The 14,802-nt window shown below is 41.2% G+C and overlaps 1 protein-coding gene across 2 annotated transcripts in view; it reads right to left on the bottom strand.

The window, feature by feature from the left end:
• The window catches only part of MTMR10 (myotubularin related protein 10), a 53,738-nt gene that overhangs the window by 25,365 nt on the left and 13,571 nt on the right, over positions 1–14,802 (bottom strand). For both annotated transcript variants that reach the window (XM_029065658.2, XM_029065659.2), the window contains exons 3-4: positions 3,329–3,465; positions 1,054–1,126 (exon numbers count right to left, since the gene is read on the bottom strand). In XM_029065658.2, the coding sequence (XP_028921491.1) occupies positions 1,054–1,126; positions 3,329–3,465 (210 nt within the window). The remainder of the gene's footprint in view (positions 1–1,053; positions 1,127–3,328; positions 3,466–14,802) is intronic.

Here is a 14,802-nt window from a genome sequence, read left to right as displayed (position 1 = left end):
AGAACAGTGCTCTGCACATAGTAAGCGTTTAACAAATACCAACATTATTATTAGACTATGCTGCTCCCCTGATTAGATTCCTAATGAGACCTGCAAGCATGGAAGAAATACCCTGCTTAAAAATGCACACAAGCTTTTCCTCGACATAACGATGAGGAAATGCCCCAAGACCTTAAAGGTGGCACCATCATTATATTCAAGAAGAATACGAGCGTAGGTAAGTGTGAAGGAGCATGGCCTAATGGAAAGAGCACGGGCCCGGGAATCAGAGGACCTGGATCGGCTATGTGACCTTGGGCAAGTCACTTCACCTCTCTGTGCCTCATTTATCTCAACCGTAAAATGGGGATCCAATACCTGTTCATTCATTCACTTGTATTTATCGAGCGCTTACTCTGTGCTAAGCACACCTGTTCTTCCTCCTACTTGGAACGTAAGTCCCATGAGGGACCTGATTACCTTGTATCTACCTCAGCGCTTAGAACAGTGATCGACACATAATAACTGTGGCATTTTTTTAAGTGCTTACTATTTGCCAGGCGCTGTTCTAAGCGCTAGGGTGGACACGAGCTAATCGGGTTGGACACAGTCCCTGCCCCACATGGGGCTCTATCCACCGGGCCACACTGCTTTTCAAACGATGCAGAGAGACCGGTGTAGCAATTCTGATGAAGAAAGGAGCAACAATTTTTGAGTTGAGGCTTCGTAGGGAGAGCAAGACAAAGAGGCAAAAGGAAAGACAGGCCCCAGCCTTGCAAACACCAAACATAACACAACAGTCTGTGTGCACACAATATGGTTGAGACTGTGGAGCCTACATACACACTCATAAGTGAACCTCACCCCCAGTGATGACTTTTTTGAGCACGAGGGACAACTATATGATTACTCGGTCCTGTTCCCTATTCTCACAATGTTGGTTTTCTCCTCAAGTAATACTGGAAAAGTTTCAAAAGCAAAAGGTTACCAGCAGCTGAACCCAAGTTAACTTCAGAGTTGCGAGACTTTAACTTGATTCTTTCAAACTGGAAAGCGAATAAACATTTGACATACCTGTGACAATTTGCTCGATGCACGTTAGGGGGACATCATGTTCACCAAGTAGAAGGTTTTTATAGTGGAATTTCTGAAATTTAAAGAGTAAGTTTGCAGGAAAATAAGATTTTTTGACACTCCCATAGATAGGCATAAACCCATTTTTAACAAAACACAGAAAGGACCGCATAACAGCTTTCTGTAAAACAAAAAGCTCTGTCGGAGATTTTAATTCCAAAATTAGAGAGACTGCTTCCAAGGATCGGATTCAATGTACACGACGTTGGCTCGCAGCTGAATACTGATGCACAACACTGTTCTAATTCCAAAACTATGAAAAGAAAAGGCTTTTTGAGTTTCCAGGCATAAACCTTCGGCTTTTCTTTTGCAATCTCACTTTCAGTGGCTACACCGAAATATGTGGAGGAAGAGTCGCAACAACAGAATGTATTGTTTAATAGTGGTGCTTGAAATCTAGCATTCAGTTAACTATTTCTAACGATTTTTCAGCTTTCAACACTTTTTAATCCCCTTTTTAAAGCATATATTTGTTTCTACAGAATGCTCTGGAGGCAGAAAATATCAGTATATTAAACAGAAGCATAGCTAAATGGACGAGTGGCCTATAAGGGGTAACCAGTGAAAGCAAAGTAGAAAAGGAATTTAGAGGTGTTGAGTCATATTATGATGGATGTCGAGATGGGTAACAATCTATGCTTCCTCTATGCATTCTACTGCCAGGACTGGAGCCAGAATACTGTGCTAAATTTGACCAGTAATGGCACTGAATATGTTCTTCAAATTATAAGACACAGGCATAATTAAGGCTATAATTCACTTAAGGGTGGCTAGTATAGAAAAAAATAATATTGAATTGCCACACTTCACGAGCAACAAACAGTGATCTGGCTGTATATAGTTAAACCAAAGAATGATTAAAGGCATATGAAAATTTGAATTCCGTGGGCAAAGTCTTTTCTAAAAATCAGTGTTACTGATCTCCAGTAATGCTATAAACAGGAGATAAAGGAAAGGAGGGCACAATTTAGTTACAAATTGAAACTTGGGAGAAAAATCTTCACTATCTCAAAGATAATGAAGTCACTGAATATACTAAACAAAATACTTTTTTTTCCAGGACCATTTATTTTTTCACCTGGCCAAAAGGTACAGAGAATTTCTTTTCTATGTTATAAAATATAAACACTGCTAGAAATGGAAGAAAGGAGTTATGACTCTGGTCTGAAATATTGTATTCTAACCAATACTTCAGAGCCTCTTCACATTAGCATGAGCTAAAAAACAGAAACAAAGAACACCACTGTTTCTTCAGAAATGTTCCTAAACCTTTGCTGGGAACTTTGTATTTTTTGGTTCTACATGAATACCCCTTCCAGCCACTGACATTCAAGGGTTTGCCAAGTTAAAATTAGTTTTAAGACACACTTCAATGTGATAGGTGGACAGTAAATATGATTTCTTATGGGCTTACAGAGTGTGCAAAGCACTGTACTGAGCACTGGGAAGACTACACCGACACTGATTCAGAAACAGTCAACTGCCCTCTAGACGCTCGCAGTTAAAGGAGTATCGGCTGGGAGGAAAATGCAGCTGTAACTTCAGTTAGCAGTCCCTGGGAAACTCCTACTCTGTGCAAACCATTCTGGTGAGAAACTGCTATAACTTTCCCCGGTGTGCTAAATATTGGGAAGTTAAGATTCAGTTCCCCCTGCATTGCATTCCTGCAGGGTGGGCTTGGAGGGGGTGGGGAGTTGGAGGATTTGCCCTGAGCCAACAGTGGGGTCCCGGCTCTACACCTAGTCTCCTGTGTAACCTTGGGTAAGTCACTTCACTTCTCTGGGCCTCAGTCACCTCATCTTTAAAATGGGGATTAAGACTGGAAGCCCCATGAGGGACAGGGACACATGTGGTTAACTTGTAACCACCCCAGTGCTTATAACATTGCTTGGCACATAGTAAGCACTTCCAAAGTACCATTATTATTATTACTGTTATTAACAAAGACTAGAGTCTCCCTTATTCTCCGATGGGGTCCAGAGCCCTTACACTAAGGAAGACCTCTGTTCCTCATGACACAGGTTTCAGTACCTCACAGCAGCTAAAGGCTTTATCTTTCAAACTGTGAGCCCGTTGTTGGGCAGGGATTGTCTCTATCTCTTGCCAAATTGTACAGTCCAAGCACTGAGAACAATGCTCTGCACACAGTAAGCGCTCAATAAATACAAATGAATGAATGAATAATCACATAGCAGTATATGAAAATAAGACACACCTGAAGTGGCATAGGGTCATCCGTAAGAAATGAAATTTTGAAGTTACTGCATACCAGCTTGCCCCACAGATCATACTGACTCGTGTCGGAGGCGATGCATTTTCTTACAAAATTTACTTCATTGACGACAATTTCTCCTTTAAAAAGAAAACATAATCCATCGTTTTTTACGTTTCCTCAAAGCCTTCACGACGAAGAAAATAAAAATTTAACCTAGTTGAAGTAGGTCAGCATAAAATGTGATCTCCTAAATCCCGTAGCCGGCGAGAGCCGAATCCAAACTGCTACTGGTCCCCGAGTTAGCTCCCGAGGTTAACGATCCAGGAACCGGCAATGTGGCTGACAGGTGGCTCGGGTGAGAGCGGGGTACGGCAAGATCCACTGCCCCAGCAGCGGTCGGAGACAGATTTCTACTTTTGGGACTTCCAGATGTGGGGATCTTTATCAGAAAATCTCTAACTGTCAAAGTTAGAAAGATCACAGATAGTTAACACCTTCATGAGCACCACACCTGTGCTATCTGTTAAGCCCTTACTAAGTGCCAAGCACGGAGATCGGGGTCGGTCACCATCTCTGTCCCATTCGGGACTCTCAGTCTAAGTAGAAGCGAGAATAGGTATCGAATCCCCATTTTACAGATGAAGAATCCAAGTCACAGAGAAGTTAATTGCGTTGGCCAAGCTTACGCTAAAGGCAACTGGCAAAGTCTGGATTAGAATCAAGGTCTCTTGACTCCCAGGCTTAAGTTATTATATCCACTCTATTAGGCCTAGCTCCTACTCAATAAGTCATCCACATTGTTCTTGACCTATAATTTACCCCTTAGAAATTCATTTTTTTCCTAAGCTACGTGGCTTACCGGATAGAGCATGGGCCTGAGAGTCAGAAAGACCTGGGCACTAATCCTGGCTCTGCCACTTCATTCATTCACTCATTCAGTGGTATTTATTGAGTGTTTACTGTGTGCAAAGCAGTGTACTAAGTGCTTGGGAGAGAATACAAGGATAAACAGAAACATTCCTGCCAACGAGTGTGACCTTGGGCAGAACACAATTTCTCTGTGCCTCAATTCTCTCCTTTGCAAAATGGGAATTAAGATTGTGAGCCCCATGTGAGACAGGGACTGTGAACAATTTGATTACCCTGTATCTTTTCCAGCGCTTAGGACAGTGCCTGGTATAAAGTGTGTGCTTAACAAATGCCATAAAAACCCCCAAAATAAACTACTACTGCTTTTATTCCTTTGAAAATATACACACCATACAATACATTTACAATTACTTGCATGCTATTTTGTTAACTGTTAACATATGTGCTAAAGGTTTTCCAATATTTTAACTCAACTTTTGATAAAATATATACATTTATATCAGTATTTTGTGAAAAGCAGTGTGGCTCAGTGGAAAGAGTCCAGGCTTGGGAGTCAGAGTTCATGGGTTCGAATCCCAGCTCTGCCACTTGTCAGCTGTGTGACTGTGGGCAAGTCACTTCACTGCTCTGTGCCTCAGTTCCCTCATCTGTAAAATGGGGATTAACTGTGAGTCTCATGTGGGACAATCTGAATACCCTGTATCTACCCCAGCGCTTAGAACAGTGCTCTGCCCATAGTAAGCGCTTAACAAATACCAACATTATTATTAAATTTATACATTTATAGCAAAAAATGTTTCCTGGTCAAAGAGGCCTACTGGAATACTTAAAATGCTAATTCTGAGTGTCACGAACACAACAACGAGGGCTATAGTTAAGAAATACCATTAAGTCAAGCTAGAATAACAAGTCAAATACATTGCCCAGGAGGGTCCACTTTCTACTATCACATGCTTTCAATTCTAGTACCTTACTTTCTTTGAAATTTTCCTTTCTCAGTCCTCGAAATAATTGGAGGTGGACAATAAATATTTCACAGCTTACAATGGAAATAAAACTCCATTTAGATAGCTTCAATTTTTATTCTTTTTGGGGGAGGGAATGCTATTTTTTCAATGGTGCTTATTGGTGCTAAAATGGAAATAAAACTCCATTTAGATAGTTTCTAATGGGGGGGAGGGGCATTAGTAGTTCTAATATCAGCATAAGATTCTCAAGGAAAGTGAACTGCAGGTTTTACGGAAGATGTCAACAAATCATTCAAAAGTATTTACTGATTATTTGCCCTGTTCAGAGCACTGAATTATAATTAAGTAATTTATAATTACTTGCATGTTATTTTGGTAACTGTAAACATATTATGTGTTTAAGATTTTCCAATATTTTTACTCAACTTTTGATAAATACTTATACCTATACTAAAAATGTTTCCTGGTCAAAGATGCCTACTGGAATACTTAAAAAGTTAATTCTGAGTGTAACAAATACAACAGCCAGGGTTATACTTAAGAAATACCATGTCACGCTAGAATAACAAATCAAATACATTGCCTAGGAAGGTCCACTTTCTTGGTTCTGAAAACAAGTAGAGGAGAGAAACTTTCTCCAATAACCACTAGAAAATAAGGGTATGTCAGGTTAACAGAATGAACATTAACTGCAGATCCTGGGAGAAAAGTACTCTCTTGGCAAAGTACAATAGAGTTAGTAGATATGATCTCTGTCCTCAAGGAACTTACAACATAGCAGGGAAGCAGACCATAAAATAAACTGCAAGCAGGAAGCAACAGAATTTAAAGATCAGTTCATAAATGCTATGGGAGGGGAGGGATAGGTGTGAGCAACCAAGTATTTAAGTGATGTGGAAGTGCCGGAGCATCAGTGGTTGGGGAGGGGAGGAGGGAATAGGGTTCAGATGAGATGATAATCAGAGAAGGCCTCCTGGAGGAGATGTCATTTTAAGAGGGCTTAGAAGATGGAGACAGTCCTGGTCTGATGGATGTGATGGGGAAGGAGTTCCAGGAGGAAGGATGGAGTGGATTGAGAGGTCAGCAGCAAGAGAAGAGGAGAATGAAGCTCAGTGCTTAGGTTGGCTTGAGAAGAATGACACACGTGAATTGGGCTGCAATGGGAAGAGCACTGATTTGCCTTAAAGCCAATGGCCAAATGTTTTCTCTAGGAAACACAACTTGGTAAACAAAGTGTAACTGATAGATACACCAAAGGTAAACAGAAAGCAGTTAGGTTACTATTTTGTTCTTTGCCCTTGAAAGGCCAGAGTTTGATGATGTAGGTGGGATGTGAGCAATATCAATCGATCAATGGTATTTATTGAGCGCTTACTCTGTGCAGAGCACTGTATTGAGCACTTGGGAGAGTACAATATAAGAGTTGGTAGATACATTCCCTGCCCATAAGGAGCTTATAGTCCAGAGAGGGAGATAGACATGGATATAAAATAAATTACAGATATACACATAAGTGCTTGGGGCTGAGGGTGGGGTGAATAAAAGGTGCAAATCCAAATGTAAATGTTGAATTAGAAAGTGAGATTTTGAAAAGGCAAGAAGGGAGCTGCCCAACCCACCTTGACCAAAAATCCTTGGATTTTCCTGCAGAGAGGGGTAAGATGAGGAATCTCACATGATTATTGGAGTCAGAGTGGAGATTTCTCACTCTGGTTAAATCTCTAGCCTCTGCAAGTGAGTCCCCCAATTTCCTCTTTAGGAGAGCAGGGATGTGCGGGCCAGAAGAGGAAATCCAACCATACTGACTTTTTCTCCCTTCCATCCCCTCCTCTGTTGACTGACAACCATGTCATCAACTGTCAAGCAACTAATAGTAACAAAATAGCCAAAGTTTAAATTCCCCGGGAAAATAGTCAAGACAGTTTTTAGAGAGGGATGAACTAAACCTTAGTGTGTGTCTTTTACACATGTGGGGATAGAGCTAAACAACCACTAGCTTACAGTGGAAGAAAATCAAGGTACTAAATTCATCGTGTGGAAAATTCTCCTCTAGAATCAAAAAACTCCCTCTTGGACTAATCCTGCCTCGTCAACTCGGGAGAAGACAGGGCCATGATGACATGTTGAAGTAATAATAACTACTGTGTAATGTTTAAATAAGGGGAAGGAATGGGTAGAAGGAATGAGGAGATTTCTGGACACTAAGCGCCCTTGGGTGTCTAGACTCTGGTAAAACACGTCACTCCACTGAAAAAAACTCCAGTGGTTGCCCGTCCACCTCCATATCAAATAAAAACTCCTCAACACTGGCTTCAAAGTGCTCAAACAGTTTGCCCTACCTCACCTTGCTACTCTCCTACTATAACCCAGCCACTCCTCAAAGGCCAACCTTCTCACTGTGCCTCAATCTCCTATCTCGCTGCCGACCCTACGCCCAAATCCTACCTCTGGCCTGGAATGCCCTCCCTCCTCAAATCTGCCAGACAATTACTCTCTCCTCACCTTCAAAGCCTTATTAAAGGCACATCTCCTCCACGGGACCTTCCCTGACTAAGCTGCCCCTTTCCTCTTCTCCCACTCCCTTTTGTGTAGCCCTGACCTGCACTTATGTATATATCTGTAATTTATATTAATGTCTGCCTCCGCCCACTCCCAGACTGTAAGCTCACTATGGGCAGGGAATGTGTCTATTTACTGTTGTATTGAACTTTCCCAAGCACTTAGCACACAGTAAGCGCTCAATAACGATGAATGAATGAAATGAATGAAAAACATAGGTCCAAAAAGTAAGGGGTCTTGTTTCATTTTAGTAGAAACGGATTACTAATACTAAAGTACACGTTCATTTCTCAATTTGATGGAGCTGAGAAGTCATAATGCACCACCGTTGCTTGACCTTGACAGCTTCTGGATAGTCTAGGTCTCTCCCTCTGCCACCCAAGCAGAGCTGGAGAGAAAAAAGCAGCAGCAACTCAGTCCAGGATACGGCTATAAACTGGAAAAAAAGTGGCACGCTTAGAAAGGCAGTACTGCTCATGGCTACAGAATTCATTCAGTTGTATTTATTGAGCGCTTACTGTGTGCAGAGCACTGTACTAAGCGCTTGGAATGTACACTTGGGCAACAGACAGAGACAACCCCTTCCCAACAACAGGCTCATGGTCTAGAAGGGGGAGACAGACAACAAAACAAAACAAGTAGACAGGCATCACTGCCATCAAAATAGATAAATAGAACCATAGGTAAATGCACGCCATTAATAAAATAAATAGAGCAATAAATACGAAAGATATCAAGAAGCATGACACGTCACGCTAATCTCAATCACTTGCACTGGACTTAACCCACCCCTCGGGGTGAAGGACATCATATACTCCATGAAATTTAAAACCATTTTTAAAAAGGAAGAAAGACACTCTTAGTTTTAAAAATAGTGCCTTGTGAAAAAACAAGCCAACCCACCAACCTAGCATTATATTTCTAAGAGTTTTTTTTTTTTTTTAAGATAGTTTCACTTCTACTTTATCCCTTGATGGTGAACAGTGATAAATGGTGAATGAAATTTAAACATATGCAGTAAGTTTTGTGGCTTTTTGTTGTGGCTAAATGTCTGGAAGGTCAGACCTCTTACTTTGCATTACCACTCCTATGTACACTCAATACAGTGCCTTGTACATGGTAAATCTTTAAATAAATATATTTTAATGGTGATTATGAAGAGGGATATGAAGAAAAAAAACACACACAACAGCTGGTGCAATAGCAAGTGCTATACTTGTTTTTAGGTTTGTGGCCCAGAGACTAAAAGATGGGAAAAACCTCATTTGAGAACCACATTTCATCTAAGTACAGACTTAACTGCCTTTATTGCTTTCTGAAATAAATCTAAATGAAAAGTATAATAACTTCCATTTCAAAGCATATTTGCTTTGGCTAAGAATCCAGTCATTCCTGTAAGGGTAAACTCCACTGGATTTCTAAGACTTTGGGTTAGGCATGACTTTAACTTTATAGTCCGTTTCAACCACACATGCCACAGGAAAGTAAATTCTCAAAATAGCTAGGGAGAAAGAAAACAGGTGTAGGAGACAGATGAGTAATGCAAATTGTAAATAGGCCAAAAGAGTGCAATTAAACAATCAATCAATCATATTTACTGAGTGCTTGGTATGAGCAGAGCACTGTACTAAGCACTGGGAGAGTATACAACACAACAATATGACACACATTCCCTGCACACAGTTAGCTTACAGTCTGCCAGAGAGCATTGACTAGGTACATTATCTAGTTCCGTACACTGACAAAGTATTCAATCTTTTCTTCAGCTTAAGTCCTAACATATTGAGCTTCGATCGAGTGAAAACACCACGTTAATTCAAACTATTATTTGCACCCTTTATTCACCCCACCCTCAGACCCCAGCACTTATGTACACATCCAAAATGTATTTATTTACCTCAATATGTTTCCCCCACAGGACTGTAAGCTCTGTGGGCAGGGAACCTAACTACCAACTCCTTTATATTGTACTCTCCCAACCGCTTAGTACAGTTAACACACAGTGAGCGCTCAATTAATATGATCTGATTACTTGTCATTGGTTGGCCATCAAAACATATAGGGGAAGTATGCCTTTTCTGTAACAGTTATTTCCCACGCAACTAAAAGTCACCATTTTTATTCATCGCCAAAGAACAGATGGATTACAGACAGTTATTAAAACATCAACGGGCAATCCATTGAAGCAGCTTGACTGGCATTAAGTATGAGCCTACTAATATTCCCCCTTCTTAAAAAACAAAACCTGTGGATCAACTAAAGCATTCGATATTTGGAACACTGATAAAGTGACTTAAGGCATCCAAGGTTGTTCCAAAGCAGAACAATTCTCATTACCAACCAGGAAACATCTGCATATTGTATTATGCGAACTTGCACACAGTTTTCGGGCTGACACTAATCATTATTTGCAAATAATCTCTTCCAGATAGAAAAAAAGCAAACAAACCCAAATCTAATCATGCCTTTGGAATATACGCTGAAGACCAGTTCCTCTTTTCATCATCCTTCCATGGTTTGGGGGGGGCATTTTGTGTGAGCTGTGGCAATGTGAGAAAAGAGTAACTAGGGAGGAGACAGCTGACTGCCTTAAAACGGATGATCGGGAGTTTCTGTTGATGGAATGAGCAATCATTGAGGATTTCTGAGGAAAGAGGAAATGTGTGCACAGTGATGCTTTAGAAAAATAATCTGACCAGCACAGTGAAGTAAGGACTGAAGAGGGGAGAGTCTGGAAGGTGGCAAGGAAGGTCAGCAAGGAGGCTTATACAGTAACATCATGGTTTTTCATGAAACCGTATATTACAAATGACTGATCATAAGAATTGAAGCACTCAAAAGAGACTTCAAGAACTACCCTTAGCTAGGTGGGCAGAAGAGTCAAACGAAGGACATCCAGAAGGTAAGCGCAGAGTCAGAAAGATGGAAAATAAACATAAGGAGAATAGATATTTGCATTCCAACTTTTCCATCATAAATAATTCTAATATGTTAATTTTCTTTACATTCTTTAAAAAACTCCATATGAGAATTTTTAAAAAAAATCATGCAACATTGCTGTCCCAGGTTAACTTGATACTTTAATCAGCAATTAAATTCAATGGCACATAACTGCAGAGCACAAAAGCAGGATCAACATTTAAAAGGTGTATCTTAAAGGCCTATGTGATTTTATTTTCAAATAAAAAGTCATTAAATTAGAAGATAAAAAAACATTGAAAGACAGAGGGATAAAGAATGGAGGCATTTCTTAATAAGGTATGTTTAAAATGTAAAAAGGAACTATATCAATATATGCAACATTAACCTATTTTACTTTTATACTTTTGAACAAACCTTCGTTAGGAAAACAAGTTTCCCAAACTTAAAGAATATAGGTAGCCCCGAAGACTCAAAGTTTGATGACATCCTCAACTCCACATCATCTTTCAGCTCCCTCGTGCAGTTCACCACACAAATCACCCTCCCTTTCACTTCTCCTCTTATGGAAGTCAGATATTGATTTAAAAGAGAAGCTTCTGCTTTAACCTCTCAGTAGGGATTTGCTGTAATTCTGCTTACTGTTGTTCTTGTTGAATTGCTGCTTTATTTTGAATTAATCTGTTTTTATTTCCCTCGGCGTATGTCTTCCACACTCCTGCATTTACTCTAGAATCTGAGGCCCGGAGTTGGATTTATTCATTATTTCCTTGCAATTTTTTACCAACACTTTGTACAATGCACTGCACATTGTAAGCATCTCTGCATTCAAGTGAGAAAATACGAGACAAGGCTCCAGTTAATCCTGCATGCCCTTTGGACAGCAGGGGAAATCAAACTCAAGTCTCCAGAAAGAGCTTCTGGACAAGAGATGGGGAAAACGGGCACTTCTGGTTTCTGCAAAATACAGTGCAATTTAAAGAAATATAAAGAGATGGTCAGAGAAAGTCAGAAAAGTAGACTCACCAGGAAGAAAAGCTCATATGCCCACAGACAAAAACCAACACATATACAAGGAGATTTCACCTACCATCAGCTTCAACTACCAGCTCTACAAGGTAGTTATACTTCTAGAGCTGTACAAGGTAGTTCTGGATAAGTTCTCTACTTCTAGAGAATAATAATAATAATAATAATAATGTTGGTATTTGTAAAGCGCTATGTGCCATGCACTGTTCTAAGTGCTGGGGAAAATACAAGGACAATTAGGTTGTCCCATGTGGGGCTCATAGTCTTCATCCCCATTTGACAGATGAGGGAACTGAGGCTCAGAGAAGTGAAGTGACTTGCCCAAGGCCACATAGGTGACAAGTGGCGCAGCGGGGATTAGAACCCACCACCTCTGACTCCCAAGCCTGGGCTCTTTCCACTGGGCCACGCTGCTTCTCTAGAGAAGCAGCGTGGCCTAATGGAAAAAGCATGGCCTGGGAGAAAGAGGACCTGGGTTCTAATCCTGGCTCTGCCACTTACCTGTTCGGTGACCTTAGGCAAGTTACTTAACTTCTCCGTGCCTCAGTTACCTCATCTGTGAAATGGGGATTAAGACTGTGAGCCTCATGTGGGACAGGGACTTCATCCAACCAGACTGGGTAGTATCTACCCAGGAGAAGCAGCGTGGCTCAGCGGAAAGAGCCCGGGCTGCGGAGTCAGAGAGTGTGGGTTCAAATCCCAGCTCAGCCGTTTGTCAGCTGTGTGACTTTGGGCAAGTCACTTCACTTCTTTGGGCCTCAGTTACTTCATCTGTAAAATGGGGATTAAGACTGAGTCCCATGTGGGACAACCTGATCACCTTGTATCCTCACCAGCGCTTAAAACAGTGTTTTGCACATAGTAAGTGCTTAACAAATGCCATCACTATTATTAATAACTGCTTAGATACTATTAAAAGAATAAAATAAAAATAAATGACTCCCAAATCTACCTCTCCAGCCCCCACCTCTCACCTTGTCTGAAAACCTGGACTTCATCCTGCCTTCAGGACATCTCTACTTCAACACATCTAAAACTGAACTCGCTTTCTTCCCCCACGTCTTATTCCTCTCACAACTCCGCCATCCTGGCAGGCTCGCAAGTCCTTTCCTCTTCTCTCTCCTTCAAGCCACCTATTCAATCAGTCCACAAAGCCAATCGGGTCAACCTTCATGACTATCTTCTCCATAATCTGCTCTTTTCTTTTCATCTGAACTGCCAAACCGGTCCGACCACTCGGGATATCCCTTCAAGATTATTATATCAGTCTCCTCACTGATCTTCCTGCCTTCAACCTCTCCTCTTTCCAATCCATACTTCACTCTGCTGTCTGCATCATTTTTCTACAAAAAAAAGAAGCAGCCTTCTGGGCCCATGTCCCTACTCTTCAAAAACCTCCAATGGCTGTCCATCTGGCGCTGCATCCGACTCCTCACCGTCGGCTTTAGGGCATTCAATCAGTTCTCTCGCACTTGAATAATAATAATAATAACGTTGGTATTTGTTAAGTGCTTACTATGTGCAGAGCACTGTTCTAAGCGCTGGGGTAGATACAGGGTAATCAGGTTGTCCCACGTGAGGCTCACAGTCTTCATCCCCATTTTACAGATGAGGTACGTGAGGTCCAGAGAAGTGAAGTGACTTGCCCACAGTCCCCCAGCTGACAAGTGGCCTTTGTCAGTCCTGTACCAACCTACTTCCTGAGTCTACCTTGTCCTTGACCCTCTCACCACTGAGTCGTTGCTCAAGCCCTACCTCTTGCTTGGAACCCTGCCCCTTAGTGTCAGACCACTCATCTCCTCTCTCCTCTCTGAGCAGAGAATGCATCTACTAACTCTGTTATGTTGTACTTTCCCAAATATTTAATACCGAGCTTTGCGCACAGTAAGCGATCAAATATGATTGATCTGAGAAGCCCAACTAGATTAGACTGTAAGCCCGTCAAAGGGCAGGGACTGTCTCTATCTGTTGCCGACTTGTTCATTCCAAGCGCTTAGTACAGTGCTCTGCACACAGTAAGTGCTCAATACTATTGAATGAACTAAAATTAAATCTCCTCCAGGAAGCCTTTCCTGCCAAATCTCATCTCCTCGCCTTATCCTCTCTCTCTCCTGCGAAGCCCAAGGGAGTTGTGTCCGAGCCCACTAAGCACATCATCACCCCCACAACCTCCTCCACAGCACTTTCATACATTCATTCATTCAATCGTATTTATTGAGTGCTTACTGTGTGCAGAGCACTGTACTAAGCGCTTGGAAAGTACAATTCGGCAACACACAGAGACAATCCCTGACTAACAACGGGCTCACAGTCTAAACGGGGGGAGACAGACAACAAACACTTATGTTCTTATCCTAATATTCAATTCATTCATTCATTCAATTGCATTTATTGAGCACTTACTGTGTGCAGAGCACCGTACTAAGCACTTGGAAAGTACAATTCAGCAATAAAGTGACAATCCCTGCCCATACCGGGCTTACTGTCTAGAAGGGGGGGAAGACAGACATCAAGATAAGTAACCAGGCAGTTGCTTCCCCTTCCTGTATTTTAATGTCTGTCCCTCCCCATCTACACTGTAAGATTTTTGAGGGCAGGGATTATGTTCACTTATTCTCTTGTACTCTTCTAAGCTCTTAGTACAATGCTCTGCACATACTAAGTGGTCAGTAATGACAAGCAAGTGACTCACAACGACAAAGGGAGTGAGATTCAGTTGTCAAACAGATTCATTTTAAGATGTTCTGTAATAAAAACTCTTTTGACAATCCCTAATTGTTGTACAACTAGGTACCTGGAATTTATCTTTTAATAAAAATGAATTCACAAAAATGAATGTATTCGCCTAAGGTCCACGTGAGTGGCTTGTTGGAATTTGTTTATGGAACACAATGAATGAATAGAAAGACTGGCATAAATAAAATGGGTAAGACCCAAAGGAAGTCATTTTAATACCTTTTTTTCTCCTTTATAAAGCAAATAAAATTGACAAAAGATGCACATAAACCAAACTCCTGCTTTGTTGTATATATTTCAAAGAATCATGAACAATGAAGTTCTGGAACCTAACTCTGTATCTTAGCATCAAATCTACGCTCACCTTACACATTCGCTGGGTGGGAAATGGGA

This window comes from Ornithorhynchus anatinus, chromosome 5, assembly GCF_004115215.2.
Source record: "Ornithorhynchus anatinus isolate Pmale09 chromosome 5, mOrnAna1.pri.v4, whole genome shotgun sequence".
NCBI classification, from domain to species: Eukaryota; Metazoa; Chordata; class Mammalia; order Monotremata; family Ornithorhynchidae; genus Ornithorhynchus; species Ornithorhynchus anatinus.
Note: the sequence above shows the minus strand (reverse complement) of the source record. Positions and strands in the feature narration are given on the sequence as shown.